The sequence below is a fragment of the Zea mays genome, chromosome 1 (genome assembly GCF_902167145.1).
Source record: "Zea mays cultivar B73 chromosome 1, Zm-B73-REFERENCE-NAM-5.0, whole genome shotgun sequence".
In the NCBI taxonomy this organism is placed as follows: domain Eukaryota; kingdom Viridiplantae; phylum Streptophyta; class Magnoliopsida; order Poales; family Poaceae; genus Zea; species Zea mays.
The window spans coordinates 187,782,191-187,798,782 of record NC_050096.1 but is presented as its reverse complement, the minus strand read 5'-3'; the positions used below and the strand labels follow the sequence as shown (position 1 = coordinate 187,798,782).

Sequence of the window (16,592 nt, the reverse complement as noted above, 5' to 3'; positions counted from 1 at the left end):
CTTATCAAGGTTGTGATTTTTAATTGATCACATTCGGTTTTTATTGGTAAAATCAATATATTACCTTTAGTTAAAAGACGTCAGGGATTCGAGCCCTCCCCGCGTTTCCGTGAGCATGAGCCTCTCCGCGTGTAACACCTGGCGGACCGGACCCAAAAATTTTCTTCAAACGAGCTCTGAGCGTTCCATGTAGCCCTCCTGTCCGTTGTTCGGTGCCCGCTGCCTGCCTCCCTCTCCTCCTTCTGACCTCGCCGCCTCCCTCCCTAAACCCTAAACCCTCTACCAGTCGAAGCTACTGCCGTGGCCACAGCAGAGGTCGCGACGATGAACGCTGAAGAAGCGTCAGCGAGGGAGAGCTCCGACGAGTCCTCTCTGTCGGCCAGGTCGTCGGTGCCGAGCGCGCGGGCGTCGTGCAGCTCGCGGGACCAGTCCGTCGAGCGGCTGCTAGAGGCGGACGCAGCCCTCGCATGGAAGAAGTGCGTCGAGAAGAGCGTGCTGGCGCCGAGGACGCTGCCGGGCAACAGATCCTCCGGCACGGCGAGGTCTTGGTCTTGGTCTTGGAGCAGGGTCTTGGTCTTGGAGCACTGCACGAGGAGCAAATCAGCATGGTTAGTGAAATCCCCATCTCCTAAATGATTCCAGTTTGCACTTATTATTAAAGGTTGGCGTGCAACTATCATTGATTTGGTGCTCTAATTTCTTCCGCGCTCTATGAAAATGTTTGTGTTTCCATAAACTTTATTTTATACGAGTCATCTATCATTGATTTAGATTATCTATCATTGTTCCAAAATTTCAGTTACTAAGAGACAGACTAAGAAAAGGTAAAGATATTTGTACTTTAGAGTGATAGAATGCAATTACTGATTGTAGTTTGACGGCTTCCATATATGCAAGATCGATACAAGGATACAAGCAACTAGTAAGTTTAGACTAGATGCCTGCGTATCTACTATATATTATTGTCAACGGATAATCAACAATTGTCGATGCAACATTATATATTGCATATAAAAATGTTTTAGAGAAGTCTGATTTGTTACTGTTTGAACCTATCTTGATTTCTACGTCATGTGTTAAACTTTTTCTAAAAAAGTAAATGCAGAGGCTTGAGTAAATTATGTTTGAAGTTATGTGTGCTAATTTTGTGACAGATTGATATGTTTTTACTATTTAGCATCCTATAAAAGGAAAATTTATGGTTAGTTACAAAATATTTATAGTACTGAAAATAGACAAGGAATATGACTTGAGTAACTGAGAAACTATGATGAATTTATTTTGGATCATCTGATTTTGCTAACATAGACATAGAAATCTAGGCATTATTTAGGTAACCAAAGGCTTTTACAGAAGATCAAATTCAATGCTTTCAAACAAGTAAATTTAGGAAAGAAGCAATTTCATGGATGAAGCCCTTCTGTCGGGGACCATAATTAGGGGTACCCCCAAGACTCCTAAACTCGGCTGGTAACCACCATCAGCACAAAGTTGCAACGACCTGATGGGCCCAATACAGGTCAAAGCTCCGCCCACTCAAGGGACACGATCTCGCCTCGCTCGAGCCCAGCCTCGGGCAAGAACAGCAGACCCAGGTGGATTCACGTCTTGCCCGAGGGTCTCCTCAAGCAACGGGCGCACCTTCGACTCGCCCGAGGCCCAGCTCGGGCAGGCTTCACGGAGAAGCAACCTTAGCTAGATCGCCTCGCCAACCGACCGTATCACAGGAGCATTCAATGCAAGGATCGTTTGACACTTTATCCTGACGCGCGTTCCTCAGTCGACAGGGCCGAAGTGGCCGCAGTCATTTCGCCCCTCCACTGACTGACCTGACAGGAAAACAGCGCCGCCTGCCCTGCTCCGACAGCTGTGCCACCCGCCAGGGTGAGGCTGACCGCAGCCAAGTCTAGCCTCAGGCGCCATAGGAAGCTCCGCCTCACCCGACCCCAAGGCTCGGCCCCCGCCTCGGCCTCGGAAGACAGTATCCGCCTCGCCTGACCCCAGGGCTCGGACTCAACCTCGCCCCCGGAAGACGGTATCCGCCTCGCCCGACCCCAGGGCTCGGACTCAACCTCAACCCCGGAAGACGGTCTCCGCCTCGCCCGACCCCAGGGCTCGGACTCAACCTCGACCTCGGAAGACGGTCTCCGCCTCGCCCGACCCCAGGGCTCGGACTCAACCTCGACCTCGGAGGAGTCACCGCCTCGCCCGACCTTGGGCTCGGACCGACCACGTTACAAGGGGATACATCATTACCCTAACCCTAGCTAGCTCAGGCTACGGGGACCAAGACCGGCGTCCCATCTGGCTCGCCCCGGTAAACAACTAATGATGGCACCCCGCGTGATCCATAACGACGGCGGTTCTCAGCCCCTTACGGAAGCAAGGAGACGTCAGCAAGGACCCGATAGCCCCGACAGCTGTAATTCTACAGGGCTCAAGCGCTCCTCCGACGGCCACGACATCACATGAACAGGGCACCAACACCTCTCCAACAGCCACGTCGGCATGTACATAGGGCTCTGGCTCCTCTCTGCTAGACACGTTAGCACATTGCTACACTCCCCATTGTACACCTGGGCCTTCTCCTTACGTCTATAAAAGGAAGGTCCAGGGCCCTCGTACGGGAAGGTGGCCGCGCGGGAGAATGGGCTGACGGACAGGCTCCCACTCTCTCTCTCTCTCTCTGCCTCGCGAACGCTTGTAACCCCCTACTGCAAGCGCATCCGCCCTGGGTGCAGGATAACACGAGCCGCGGTTCCCTCTTTTGTTCCCCCTTGTGTTCCATCTCGCGCCGACCCATCTGGGCTGGGACACGCAGCGACAATTTACTCGTCGGTCCAGGGATCCCCCGGGGTCGAAACGCCGACAGTTGGCGCGCCAGGTAGGGCCGTAGGGGCCTGCTGCGTGTTGACGAACAGCTTCTCGTCAAGCTCCAGATGGGTAGTCTCCAGCAACCTCTCTAGCCCGGGACACTGCTCCGTTTCGGGAGTCTCGAGTTCATGTCCCTCGACGGCAGCTACGACATGGTACTCCTTCCTCCGCCGCGTGACAACGACAACGACGGCCGTCAGCCCGCCCGACGGCGGCGGAATCGACGACGTCTTCCCCGCGTGACGGAAGAGCAGCATCTGGGTCTGTCCCGTCACCTTCCCCGCCGATGGAGGACGAGGCGGGGCAACCATGGCCAAGCAAGAGGCGGCACCTCGTTGGCTGTCGAGCGAGTCGACGACGCCGGCGCCCCAGCGGGGGACACGGCGGACGTTGACCTCGCGTCTGAGACGAAGACGGGCGTCGTTTCCCCGCAACACGCCAACCCCAAGCAGACGGACGACGCCAGCACGCTCGCGAAGGACTTGCTAGGCGTTAGCCTCGTACCTGAGATAACGGTGCAGTCCGTCCCCGACGCGACTTCGTCACCATCCGTCGATCAAGAGGTACCGTCCGTTTTCCATCCTGTGCCTTTTAGATTCAGCTTCGACCCACCAAGCGATCCCGCTTCGGTGGACGCTTTCATAAAGGCATATCCTAACCTTCTGGGGTACCATATGTGGTCAACCTGGGACCGACTGACGGTCGTCTCGACCTATGGGCCCCCGGGTTCCGAGGAAGATGACGAGCCCGACTCTGGTTGGGATTTCTCCGGGCTCGGTAACCCCAGTGCCATGCGAGACTTCATGGCCGCATGTGACTACTGCCTCTCCGATTACTCCGATGATGGCCACAGCCTTGACGACGAGGACTGTGGCCCAAGTCGCGAATGTTTCCACGTCGATCTAGGGGTCTCGACGAAGGCAACCACCTTGGTATGTCGGAGTACGGCGATCCCCCTAGGCCTGCACCTCGCGTTGACATCCTTCGGGAGCTAGCTGTGGTCCTAGTCTCTGCGGGGGGTCAGGACACACAGCTCGAGCAAATCTGCGAGATGCAGGCCAGGCTCGACAAGGAAGCAGGACAACTTGTGCAACTCCGGCAAAATATCGGGCAGGAGTGGGCAGGCCGAGCATCGACCAGAGAAGCGCGTCATCTGGCCCAGGATGTCCAGCATCGCATCGCCGACGATGCCAGGGCAAGGCTGCCCCCGGCCTCCAGTGGGGTCGGCCAAAACCTGGCTGCAGCAGCAATACTACTCCGAGCGATGCCAGAACCATCCACCACCGAGGGGCGGCGTATCCAGGGAGAACTCAAGAATCTCATGGAGGATGCCGCGGTCTGATGGGCTGAGAGCTCTGCCTCCCGAAGGCAGGGGTACCCCCCAGAGCGTCACGTTGCGACTTCCCGATTCATGCGGGAAGCCTCGGTCCACACCAGGCGCACACGGGACACAGCGCCTGCGGCCCCGGGTCACCTCGGCAACGAGCACCACCGCCGTAATCGTCGAGCCCACCTCGACGAGAAGGTGCACCGAGGCTACCACCCCAGGCGTGGGGGACGCTACGACAGCGGGGAGGATCGGAGCCCTTCGCCCGAACCACCCGGTCTGCAGGCTTTCAGCCGGGCCATACGACGGGCGCCGTTCCCGACCCGGTTCCGAACTCCGACTACCATCACCAAGTACTCAAGGGAGACAAGGCCGGAACTGTGGCTCGCGGACTACCAGCTGGCCTGCCAGTTGGGTGGAATGTACGATGACAACCTCATCATCCACAACCTCCCCTGTTCCTCTCCGACGCCGCTCGAGCCTAGCTGGAGCATCTGCCTCCTGCGCAGATCTCCAACTGGGACGACCTGGTCAAAGCCTTCGCCGGCAACTTCCAGGGCACATACGTGCGCCCTAGGAACTCCTGGGATATCCGAAGCTGCCGCCAGCAGCCGGGAGAATCCCTACGGGACTACATCCGGCGATTTTCGAAGCAGCGCACCGAGCTGCCCAAAATCACCGACTCAGATGTCATCGGCGCGTTCCTCGCCGGCACCACTTGCCGCGACCTGGTGAGCAAGCTGGGTCGCAAGACTCCCACCAGGGCGAGCGAGCTGATGGACATCGCCACCAAGTTTGCCTCTGGTCAGGAGGCGGTCGAGGCCATCTTTCGGAAGGACAAGCAGCCTCAGGGCGCCAGCCGGAAGACGTCCCCGAGGCGTCCGCTCAGCGCGGCACCAAGAAGAAGGGCAAGAAGAAGTCGCAAGCGAAACACGACGCCGCCGACGCAGACCTTGTCGCCACCGCCGAGCACAGGAACCCTCGGAAGCCCCCCCGGAGGCGCCAACCTGTTCGACAAGATGCTCAAGGAATCGTGCCCCTATCATCAAGGTCCCGTCAAGCACACCCTTGAGGAGTGCGTCATGCTTCGGCGCTACTTCCACAAGGCCGGGCCCCGGCGGAAGGTGGCAGAGCCCACGACAACGACAAGAAGGAGGGCCACAAGGTAGAGGAGTTCCCCGAGGTCCACGGCTGCTTCATGATCTACGGTGGGCGAGTGGCGAACGCCTCGGCTCGGCACCGCAAGCAAGAGCGCCGGGAGGTCTGCTCGGTGAAGGTGGCGGCACCAGTCTACCTAGACTGGTCCGACAAGCCCATCACCTTCGACCAAGGCGACCACCCCGACCGCGTGCCGAGCACGGGGAAGTACCCGCTCGTTGTCGATCCCGTCGTCGGCAACGTCAGGCTTACAAAGGTCCTCATGGACGGAGGCAGCAACCTCAACATCATCTACGCCGAGACCCTTGGGCTCTTGCAGATCGATCTATCCACGATCTGGGACGACGCGGCGCCCTTTCACGGGATCATCCCCGGGAAGCGCGTCCAGCCCCTTGGGCAACTCGATCTGCCCGTCTGCTTTGGGACTCCCTCCAACTTCCGAAAGGAAACCCTCACGTTCGAGGTGGTCGGGTTCCGAGGAACCTACCACGCAGTGCTGGGGAGACCATGCTACGCCAAGTTCATGGCCGTCCCCAACTACACCTACCTCAAGCTCAAGATGACGGGCCCCAACGGGGTCATCACCGTCGGATCCACGTACCGACACGCGTATGAATGCGATGTGGAGTGCGTAGAGTACGCTGAGGCCCTCGCCGAATCCGAGGCCCTCATCGCCGACCTGGAGAGCCTCTCCAAGGAAGTGCTAGATGCGAAGCGCCACGCCGGCAACTACAAGCCCGCTGAGGCGGTTAAGTCCGTCCCTCTCGACCCCAGCAACGACGCCTCCAAGCAAGTCCGGATCGGCTCCGAGCTCGACCCCAAATAGGAAGCAGTGCTCGTTGACTTTCTCCGCGCGAACGCCGAGGTTTTTGCGTGGAGTCCCTCAGACATGCCTGGCATACCGAGGGATGTCTCCGAGCACTCGCTGGATATCCGAGCTGGAGCCCGACCCATGAAGCAGCCTCTGCACCGATTCGACGAAGAAAAGCGTAGAGCCATAGGCGAGGAGATCCACAAGCTGATGGTTGCAGGGTTCATCAAAGAGGTATTCCATCCCGAATGGCTAGCCAACCCTGTGCTTGTGAAAAAGAAATGTAGGAAATGGCAGATGTGTGTAGACTACACTGGTCTAAACAAAGCATGTCGGAAAGTTCCCTACCCTCTGCCTCGCATCGATCAAATCGTGGATTCCACAACTGGGTGCGAAACCCTATCGTTCCTCGATGCCTACTCAGGGTATCACCAAATCAGGATGAAAGAGTCCGACCAGCTCGCGACTTCTTTCATCACACCTTTTGGCATGTACTGCTACATCACTATGCCATTTGGTTTGAGGAATACAGGCGCGACATACCAAAGGTGCATGAACCACGTGTTCGGAGAGCACATTGGCCGAACGGTCGAGGCTTACGTCGATGACATCGTAGTCAAGACGAGGAAAGCCTCCGACCTCCTCTCTGACCTTGAAACGACATTCAAGTGTCTCAAGGCGAGAGGCGTAAAACTCAATCCCGAGAAGTGTGCCTTCAGAGTCCCCCGAGGCATGCTCCTGGGGTTCATCGTCTCCGAGCGGGGCATCGAGGCCAACCCGGAGAAAATCGCGGCCATCACCAACATGGGGCCCATCAAGGACTTGAAAGGAGTACAGAGGGTCATGGGATGCCTTGCGGCTCTGAGCCAATTCATCTCGCACCTCGGTGAAAGAGGCCTACCCCTGTACCGCCTCTTAAGGAAGACCGAGCGCTTCACTTGGACCCCCGAGGCCGAGGAAGCCCTCGGGAACTTAAAGGCGCTCCTTACAAGCGCGCCCATCTTGGTGCCCCCCGCTGCCGGAGAAGCCCTCTTGATCTACGTAGCCGCAACCACTCAGGTGGTCAGCGCCGCGATCGTAGTCGAGAGACGAGAAGAGGGGCATGCATTGCCCGTCCAGAGGCCGGTCTACTTCATCAGTGAGGTATTGTCCGAGACCAAAATCCGCTACCCGCAAATTCAGAAGCTACTGTACGCGGTAATTCTGACGCGGCGAAAGTTGCGACACTACTTCAGGTCTCATCCGGTGACTGTGGTGTCATCCTTCCCCCTGGGGGAGATCATCCAGTGCCGAGAGGCCTCGGGTAGGATTGCAAAGTGGGCGGTGGAGATCATGGGCGAGACAATCTCGTTCGCTCCTCGGAAGGCCATCAAGTCCCAAGTCTTGGCGGACTTTGTGGCTGAATGGGTCGACACCCAGCTTCCAGCAGCTCCGATCCAATCGGAACTCTGGACCATGTTTTTCGACGGGTCGCTGATGAAAACAGGAGCCGGTGCGGGCCTGCTCTTCATCTCACCCCTCGGAAAGCACCTCCGCTACGTGCTGCGCCTCCATTTCCCGGCGTCCAACAACGTGGCCGAGTACGAGGCTCTCGTTAACGGGTTGCGCATCGCCATCGAGCTAGGGGTTCGGCGCCTCGACGCTCGTGGCGACTCGCAGCTCGTCATCGACCAAGTCATGAAGAACTCCCATTGTCGTGACCTGAAGATGGAAGCCTATTGCGACGAGGTTCGGTGCCTGGAGGACAAGTTCTACGGACTCGAGCTCAACCACGTCGCTCGACGATACAACAAGATTGCGGACGAGCTGGCTAAAATAGCCTTGGGGCAGACAACGGTTCCCCCGGACGTCTTCTCCCGAGACCTACATCAACCCTCCGTCAAGACCGACGACACGCCCGAGCCCGAGGAGGCCTCGGCCCAGCCAGAGGCACCCTCGGCCCCCGAGGGTGAGGCACTGCGCGTCGAGGAAGAGCGGAATGGGGTCACGCCTAATCGAAACTGGCAGACCCCGTACCTGCAATATCTCCACCAAGGAGAGCTACCCCTTGACAGAGCCGAGGCTCGGCGACTGGCACGGCGCGCCAAGTCGTTCGTCTTGCTGGGTGAAGGAAAGGAGCTCTACCACCGCAGCCCCTCAAGCATCCTCCAGCGATGCATATCCATCGCCGAAGGTCAGGAGCTATTGCAAGAAATACACTCAGGGGCTTGCATTCATCACGCAGCACCTCGAGCCCTCGTTGGAAACGCCTTCCGACAAGGTTTCTACTGGCCAACCGCGGTGGCCAACGCCACTAGGATTGTACGCACCTGCCAAGGGTGTCAATTCTACGCAAGGCAGACGCACCTGCCCGCTCAGGCCTTGCAAACAATACCCATCACCTGGTCGTTTGCTGTGTGGAGTCTAGATCTCGTCGGTCCCTTGCAGAAGGCGCCCGGGGGCTTGACGCACCTACTGGTCACTATCGACAAATTCTCCAAGTGGATTGAGGTCCGACCCCTAAACAACATCAGGTCTGAACAGGCGGTGGCATTCTTCACCAACATCATCCATCGCTTTGGGGTCCCGAACTCCATCATCACCGACAACGGCACCCAGTTCACTGGCAGGAAGTTCCTGGACTTCTGCGAGGACCACCACATCCAGGTGGACTGGGCCGCCGTAGCTCACCCCGTGACGAATGGGCAGGTAGAGCGTGCCAACGGCATGATTCTGCAGGGACTTAAGCCGAGGATCTACAATGACCTCAACAAGTTCGGCAGGCGATGGATGAAGGAACTCCCCTCGGTGGTTTGGAGTTTGAGGACGACGCCAAGCCGAGCCACGGGCTTCACGTCATTCTTTCTAGTCTATGGGGCCGAGGCTATCTTGCCCACAGACTTAGAATACGGTTCCCCGAGGACAAAGGCGTACGACGACCGAAGCAACCAGACCAACCGAGAAGACTCACTGGACCAGCTAGAAGAGGCTCGGGACATGGCCTTACTACACTCGGCAAGGTATCAGCAGTCTCTGCGACGCTACCACACCCGAGGGGTTCGGTCCCGAGACCTCCAGGTGGGGGACTTGGTGCTTCGGCTACGACAAGACGCTCGAGGGCGCCACAAGCTCACGCCTCCCTGGGAAGGGCCGTTCATCATCGCCAAGATTTTGAAGCCCGGAACATACAAGCTGGCCAACAGTCAAGGCGAGGTCTACAGCAACGCTTGGAACATCCGACAGCTACGTCGCTTTTACCCTTAAGATGTTTTCAAGTCGTTCATATGCCTCGTTCTCTTTACATACACAAATAAAGTCTAACCATCAAGGAAGGGTCAATCTTGCCTCGGCAAAGCCTGACCCTCCCTCGGGGTCTAGAAGGGGGGAACCCCCTCTGCGTCAAATTTTTTCCTCGGAAAAAGTCTTTCTGTCAGAACGTCTTTCGCGCTTTTTCGACTACTTCGATAGTGGGATCCTGAAAACGACGGAGTACACGTAAGCGGCAAGGCCGACCGAGCCGAGGGACTCCTACGCCTCCGGGATACGGATACCTCACTCATCACCTTCTGCGATAAGTAACTCACGCTCGGATAAGCGATTCCGCTGACCGAACAAGTCTTATCGCTCGAAAACTCTTCTGCCGAAACGATTTTCGTGCCTTCTCGACTATATCGATAACAGAATCCTGCGGACGAGTAAGAGTACACGTAAGCGGCGAGGCCGACCGAGCCAAGGGACTCCTACGCCTCCAGGATACGAATACCTCACTCATCACCTCCCGTGATAAGCAACTCTCGCTCGGATAAGCGATTCTGCTACCGACAAACAAGTCCTGATACTCAAAACAAGAGGAAAAGAAACGCAGCTTTATAACACGACGATGATATGTTTGGGCCTCGACGGCCGCAAAAAACATACGCATACTACAGACAAACTGATCCTACAGGTTCAGACATCAATAGGGGGGCAGCAGCACCCTCGGCGTCGACTCCACCTTCGGCGGAATCCGGCCCGACCTCGGACGGTGACACGGTCGGAGGATCTCCACCTCGAAGGAAGATGTCAGCACCGCGCTTGGGCCATCGCCGCCAGGGTCTCTTCCAGGAACCCGGCCCAAGCAGACGGCTTGATCAGCCGCTCCGTAGCCTTAGCCAGCTGACCCCCGAGGACATCAGCCCGGCTCATGGCCTCGGCAGCCCGACTCCAGGGTTGGTGCCGCCAGTGGACGACCTGGCCAGGTTCCAGCCGCTGCTGCTACGCCTCCTCGGCCTGGGAAGTCCCCTGCTCCTGGGCCGACGAAGTTTTCTTCTCCAGCCGACTCCGCCTCTATCCACGCTCACACCGCTGCCTCCGGCTCCGGCTCATCACAGAGCAGCCGAGGTTTTCCTTTAACTAAACAAGAGAAGCCTTGGGTGGCAAGGCCGACCAAGCCGAGGGACTCCTACGCCTTCGGGATACGGATACCTCACTCGTCACCTTTCGCACAGGGAAACTCACACTTGGTTAAGCGGTCCAGCTAGCCGACAGGCGAGTCCTGGTGCCCGAAATAAGGAAGAAACACGGTATTACACCCAAAATACCTAGATGTTTAGGCCCCGACAGCCACAATGAACAGACACCGGCACTCAAGGTGCCATTACAAACAGAACTCTGGTTCCACTCCCGCGGGTATGAACAACCTCCACATTGGAGAGCCTGCGAGACGACAAACTCCTGGTGACTCGCTGGCGACCTCTGCAGCAGCAGCGATGGTCCCAGTGCGGACGCTACCACTGGAAGGCTCTCGTTCGTGTCCCCACTCGAGGGACGAGAACCAGACATTAAAGCCAAAGAGCCGGAGGTCAATCCGCGGGTGGTGCTGACGGTCTCGTCGGCGGAGAAGCTTTCTCCAGCTGCCACCACCTCAGCACCGGCGGCGGCGTCCACCTGCCCACCAACACCGCACCAGCGGGCGCCGGCCGCCCCAAAGCGCACCGGCAGGTCCTCACTCCCGTCCTCGCCATGAAAACGAGAATGGGACCGTCCTAGAACACGAGTACCGCCCTCGCGGCGTACGACGTGTTGTGAGACCCCCCGGTGCGGCTGGCCACCGTCGCCCGGACAGAGGACGGAATGCTACACCCTGGCTAGGCAGCAGCAGTTCGCTTTCCCCGGCATGGCTGGAGGGCGCCTCCTCCGCAGAGCTGGAGGATGGTTTCCACCCCTAGAAGCTGGAGGAAGAAGCGGGACGCCAGCCCATGCGAAGGCAGGCCCCGGCTCGCCTTGCCCTCCTCCCCAGCAAGGATGATGAAGATACTTGAAGCTAAGGGTGGGGCAGAGGTCGCAGCCCGGCTTGCTTCTCCCCACCATCGAACTGGTGGTCATCGTCTTGGGTGACCATTGGTGACGGGATGCAGCCGGGCTGCCTGATGAAAATCCTTGAAGCCGAGCGATGGCTGAAAGGTACCAACTTCCGCGAAGTTGCGCTCCTCCAACAACAGCAAGACGAAAGCAACGCGGGCGCTCCCCATCTGGGGGCTCGGAAGGTGGAAGGGCGCAATGCATGAGGGGAATGCGAAGGCATGGCTGCCACCCAAGGGGATCGCCCCCTTTTTAAAGGCGACTCTCCCCACTTGCGTCCTCAGGCGTCGCGGATTAAGTCTTCACCAACACGCTCCAAGGTCCTCCCCCTACGACACGGGGGCTGGGTCCCACGCGTCATGCGAGCTGGCCCAGGACAGAAGAAGCCAAACCGCCTCCCAAGGAGCGAGTAACCGCCCAGCGGTTACAAGCACTCCTCCATCTTCACCTAAACCAACGGGTGAAAGGGCGGACCGCCATGCAGGCGGCATGCAACTGCACCATAGGGGCGCACCCTTTTGTCTTCGACGCGTCCAGCATAAAGGCCCAGGCCCACACATCATGTAACCGGCGTGCCGGTTACTACGTGCAAAAAACTGCACTGCCTCTTGCGCCAGTACCGCGCCTTCTCGACTGCGGAACTGGTGCCGCGACTCGAGGCAACCCTGCGCATGGCCCAATGGTGCCAAACCGAGCACATCGGTCACGGGTCAGTCAGCCGCGGGAGAGGGCGTGACGGTCGATATGGCCAAAAGTGGGCCGACAGTAATGGCGGCGGCAGGCGGGCGGAAGCAGCAGTCAAATCGTCTACAGGCTCACGTCCCCTCCTGGGACAGCGAGAGAGCCCTCTCCCACGGCGTGAAGACGACGCGCCCGTGTTCCGTTCCTCGAACGGCTCACGCAATGGCTGCCCCGCGAACCACTCGTCCTGTCGCATTAACTCCGCGGCAGGGCACGCGACACCTTTGGCAGGCGAAGCGGGCGACGCTTCACCTCCGCCATAATGACCGCGTCAAAAAAGGTGCGCCACACTATTCAATTTCATATCCTTTTCCTCTTCCCCTTTCTCTCTCTTGCTACAGGGACCGGGAAAGGGGATACTCCGAAAGGGATCCTTCTCCGCGAAGGAAGCGGGCCCCGAGCCCTCCTACTGATCATAGGTTCGAAGGCTGGCCCCTCGGAAGGGTTCGACAGCCGCCTCAGAGCTCTCGGGCTCCGCGCCCACTACTGGTCAGAGGTTCGAAGGCTGGCCCCTCGGAAGGGTTCGACAGCCGCCTCAGGCCACTCGGGCTCCGCGCCCACTACTGATCAGGGGTTCGAAGGCTGGCCCCCCGAAGGGTTCGACATCCGCCTCAGAACACGCAGAGCGAGGGATGACTCTAGGTACGTCCGATACATGGCCGAGGCTCGGGCTACGCTCTAAAGGTACCCTAGGACATTTCCGAGACCAGCAGGAGCGATTCTGTAACGGAATCCCATCAGAGGGAGGCATCGAGCCCTCGGACCCTATCAAATGGGACCGGGTCTGGCAAATCATCTGTAGGTACTTTTGGAGCACGCCTCTGGGCCACTAGCCGACCCTTATCGAACGGGGCACAGGCGTCCACTCAGATCACCCGTTAGCAACTCACTGGAGACACCATGTTCGGCGCCCTCCGAGGGCAATATGGCGCTTTCCCTCCTCCTCCTTGCGGAAAGGCGATGAAGGGGCGTATGATAAAATCCGAGTCAGTCCTTGACCGTCCTCTTGCTCTGTGCAGAGGCTCGGGGGCTGCTCTCTCAAACCCGGCTCCGGACAAACCGTTGACAGCATCAACATACCAGCCTGAGAACTCAGAACCTGACCATGCACCCGGGTTACGATCAGATCGCATGAGGGAATAACCAGACCGGCCTAGGCGTCACGAAAGACACTAAGACCTCGGAGGAGTCAAACCACTCCTCCGAGGCCTCGGGGGCTACACCCGGCGGGTGCGCTCGCGCGCACCCACCGGAACAAAATGCAACCGAGAAAGGCCGATCCCCTTGCAAAAAAGTGCGACAAAGCCTCCAAGCGAGTACCAACACTCCCTTTGAGGCTCAGGGGCTACTGTCAGGGACCATAATTAGGGGTACCCCCAAGACTCCTAAACTCGGCTGGTAACCACCATCAGCACAAAGCTGCAATGGCCTGATGGGCGCAATGCAGGTCAAAGCTCCACCCACTCAAGGGACACGATCTCGCCTCGCCCGAGCCCAGCCTCGGGCAAGAACAGCAGACCCAGGTGGATTCACGTCTCGCCCGAGGGTCTCCTCAAGCAACGGGCGCACCTTCGACTCGCTCGAGGCCCAGCTCGGGCAGGCTTCGCGGAGAAGCAAACTTGGCCAGATCGCCTCGCCAACCGACCGTATCGCAGGAGCATTCAATGCAAGGATCGTCTGACACCTTATCCTGACGCGTGTTCCTCAGTCGACAGGGCCGAAGTGACCGCAGTCATTTCGCCCCTCCACTGACTGACCTGACAGGAAAACAGCGCCACCTGCCCTGCTCCGACTGTTGTGCCACCCGCCAGGGTGAGGCTGACCGTAGCCAAGTCTAGCCTCAGGCGCCATAGGAAGCTCTGCCTCGCCCGACCCCAGGGCTCAGCCCCTGCCTCGGCCTCGGAAGACGGTATCCGCCTCGCCCGACCCCAGGGCTCAGACTCAACCTCGACCCCGGAAGACGGTATCCGCCTCGCCCGACCCTAGGGCTCGGACTCAACCTCAACCCCAGAAGACGGTCTCCGCCTCGCCCGACCCCAGGGCTCGGACTCAACCTCGACCTCGAAAGACGGTCTCCGCCTCACCCGACCCCAGGGCTCGGACTCAACCTCGACCTCGGAGGAGTCACCGCCTCGACCGACCTTGAGCTCGGACCGACCACGTTACAAGGGGATACATCATTACCCTACCCCTAGCTAGCTCAGGCTACGGGGAACAAGACCGGCGTCCCATCTGGCTCGCCCCGGTAAACAAGTAATGATGGCACCCCGCGTGCTCCATGACGACAACGGTTCTCAGCCCCTTACGGAAGCAAGGAGACGTCAGCAAGGACCTGACAGCTCCAACAGCTGTGCTTCTACAGGGCTCAAGCGCTCCTCCGACGGCCACGACATCACATGAACAGGGCACCAACACCTCTCCAACAGCCACGTCGGCATGTACATAGGGCTCTGGCTCCTCTCTGCTAGACATGTTAGCACATTGCTACACTCCCCATTATACACCTGTGCCTTCTCCTTACGTCTATAAAAGGAAGGTCCAGGGCCCTCGTACGGGAAGGTGGCCACGCAGGAGAACGGGCTGACGGACAGGCTCCCACTCTCTCTCTCTCTCCCTCGTGAACGCTTGTAACCCCCTACTGCAAGCGCATCCGCCCTGGGCGCAGGATAACACGAGCCGCGGTTCCCTCTTTTGTTCCCCCTTGTGTTCCATCTCGCGCCGACCCATCTGGGCTGGGACCCCCCGGGGTCGAAACGCCGACACCTTCAGTCACTGAATTTTAGTACAACAAAAAATGAACTATGGGTTTGTATCTGATGGCAGCCCAATAAAAAGCACGTGACTTTGGAGCACTGTAGTTTTTTTATTTTTTTCCATTTGTTTGAATCCGTATTAAAAGCCTATTACCTAGCCGATTTACATTGTGGCTGCTAAATATTATTGTGTGACACCTGCTAAATATTTACTATCGCTGACACCAGAGAGTCGCAAAGTTTCCTCTAGCGCCAAGGTGCACTGTTATACTCAGTTGATATATCAGGATAATCAAGTTTTGATGGTTTGCAGGGAGATAGTGGATAAAGAGCTTCGAAAAGAAAGACCCTCTATTGATAACCAAAGACTTCTAAGTAGGAGAGTAGATGGAGATGATTTTGTTTTGAACAAGGCACAACGTTTGGCGTTGAAACGTAACTTGGGAAACTGTGAGCTTTCTTTCACTCCTATTAAATCTAAGCAAATTTTCTTTAATATGCAAAATATTGCAGTTCGGTTAGGCAAATTGTGAGCTTTCTTTCACTCCTATTAAATCTAAGCCAAGATGCAACTTGTACAGAAAACCATACATCACTTGGTCAGTAAAAAAACTATTATTGTTAGAAAAATATAGCCAAAATACTTTATGTCCTCTGGTCTTGGCCTTCCAGTGCTTAATTTGTAGTGATCATAATTTGAGGCAGTAGTGATTTGAACGTAAGGAATATCTTCTAACATATAAATTCAGTTTCAACAATAGTGTAGAAATATTTGATGACTCCTCTACAACAGCTTCAATCACATAATGTGAAATTGATGTTCATTTTTTCTTTGTTAAGTTTGATTACGACTACATCTGCTTGTTTATGCTACCGACCTGACCTTTCTTATTTACGATAGGCTAATTCCCAGTTAAATGGCTCAGGACATAAACTGAACAATACGCCCATATACGACTCCTTGCTAGAGACCTGATCGCACGGTCCTAGCGTCCTGCGGTAAGCAATGGTGGAGTTGCATAGGAACCACTGAATTCAGCTGAAGTAAGTGTTACGTGGTGTACCATGCATCATGTATCAATTAGGAACAAGCACCAAGAATTGCATAAAGAATATAGAACATCTTACCATCATATTCTGTGCATCATCAGTTGCTGCTCATCCAGGCAAAGATAGTCAAATTCCGAGGCAATATAAAACAGTCAATAAACACTACTAACAAGTTTTGCAGCGACATGTAAAGATGACAAACCTTACCATTTTCTTCACCAAGGATTAGACTGAAAATACCCTCAAACCAAATAAATTAAGGAAATACCTTCCAAACTATCCTATAAACGGTCTCCTCGTTTTTCATTCCAAATATTGTTGTAGTTACTTTCTAGAGGAACATTTATTACTATTGTTTTTCCTTATATTTTCAGCGCTTATGACAGTGTCCAAGCCCAATTTTAAAGTTCATAGTTTATTCTAATTAATGGATTCGGATTAAAACACTGTTCTATCTGGATAAAAAAGAAGAGCATTGCAATAAACGGTCTCCAATGGCAGTGTCCAAGACCATCGGTCGTGTCGCTGGTTATGGCTTTGCCTCCTGCCAGCTGCTTCT

At 56.6% G+C, this 16,592-nt stretch overlaps 1 protein-coding gene across 1 annotated transcript; it reads left to right on the top strand.

Annotated features, from left to right (window-relative positions):
* The first annotated feature begins 311 nt into the window (after positions 1–311).
* LOC103645115 (uncharacterized) lies at positions 312–15,516 on the top strand. Its single transcript, XM_008668236.1, has 2 exons — positions 312–608; positions 15,297–15,516. The coding sequence occupies exons 1-2, from the start codon at positions 325–327 to the stop codon at positions 15,514–15,516; spliced, it is 504 nt and encodes a 167-aa protein (XP_008666458.1). The 5' UTR covers positions 312–324.
* Positions 15,517–16,592: the final 1,076 nt, after the last annotated feature.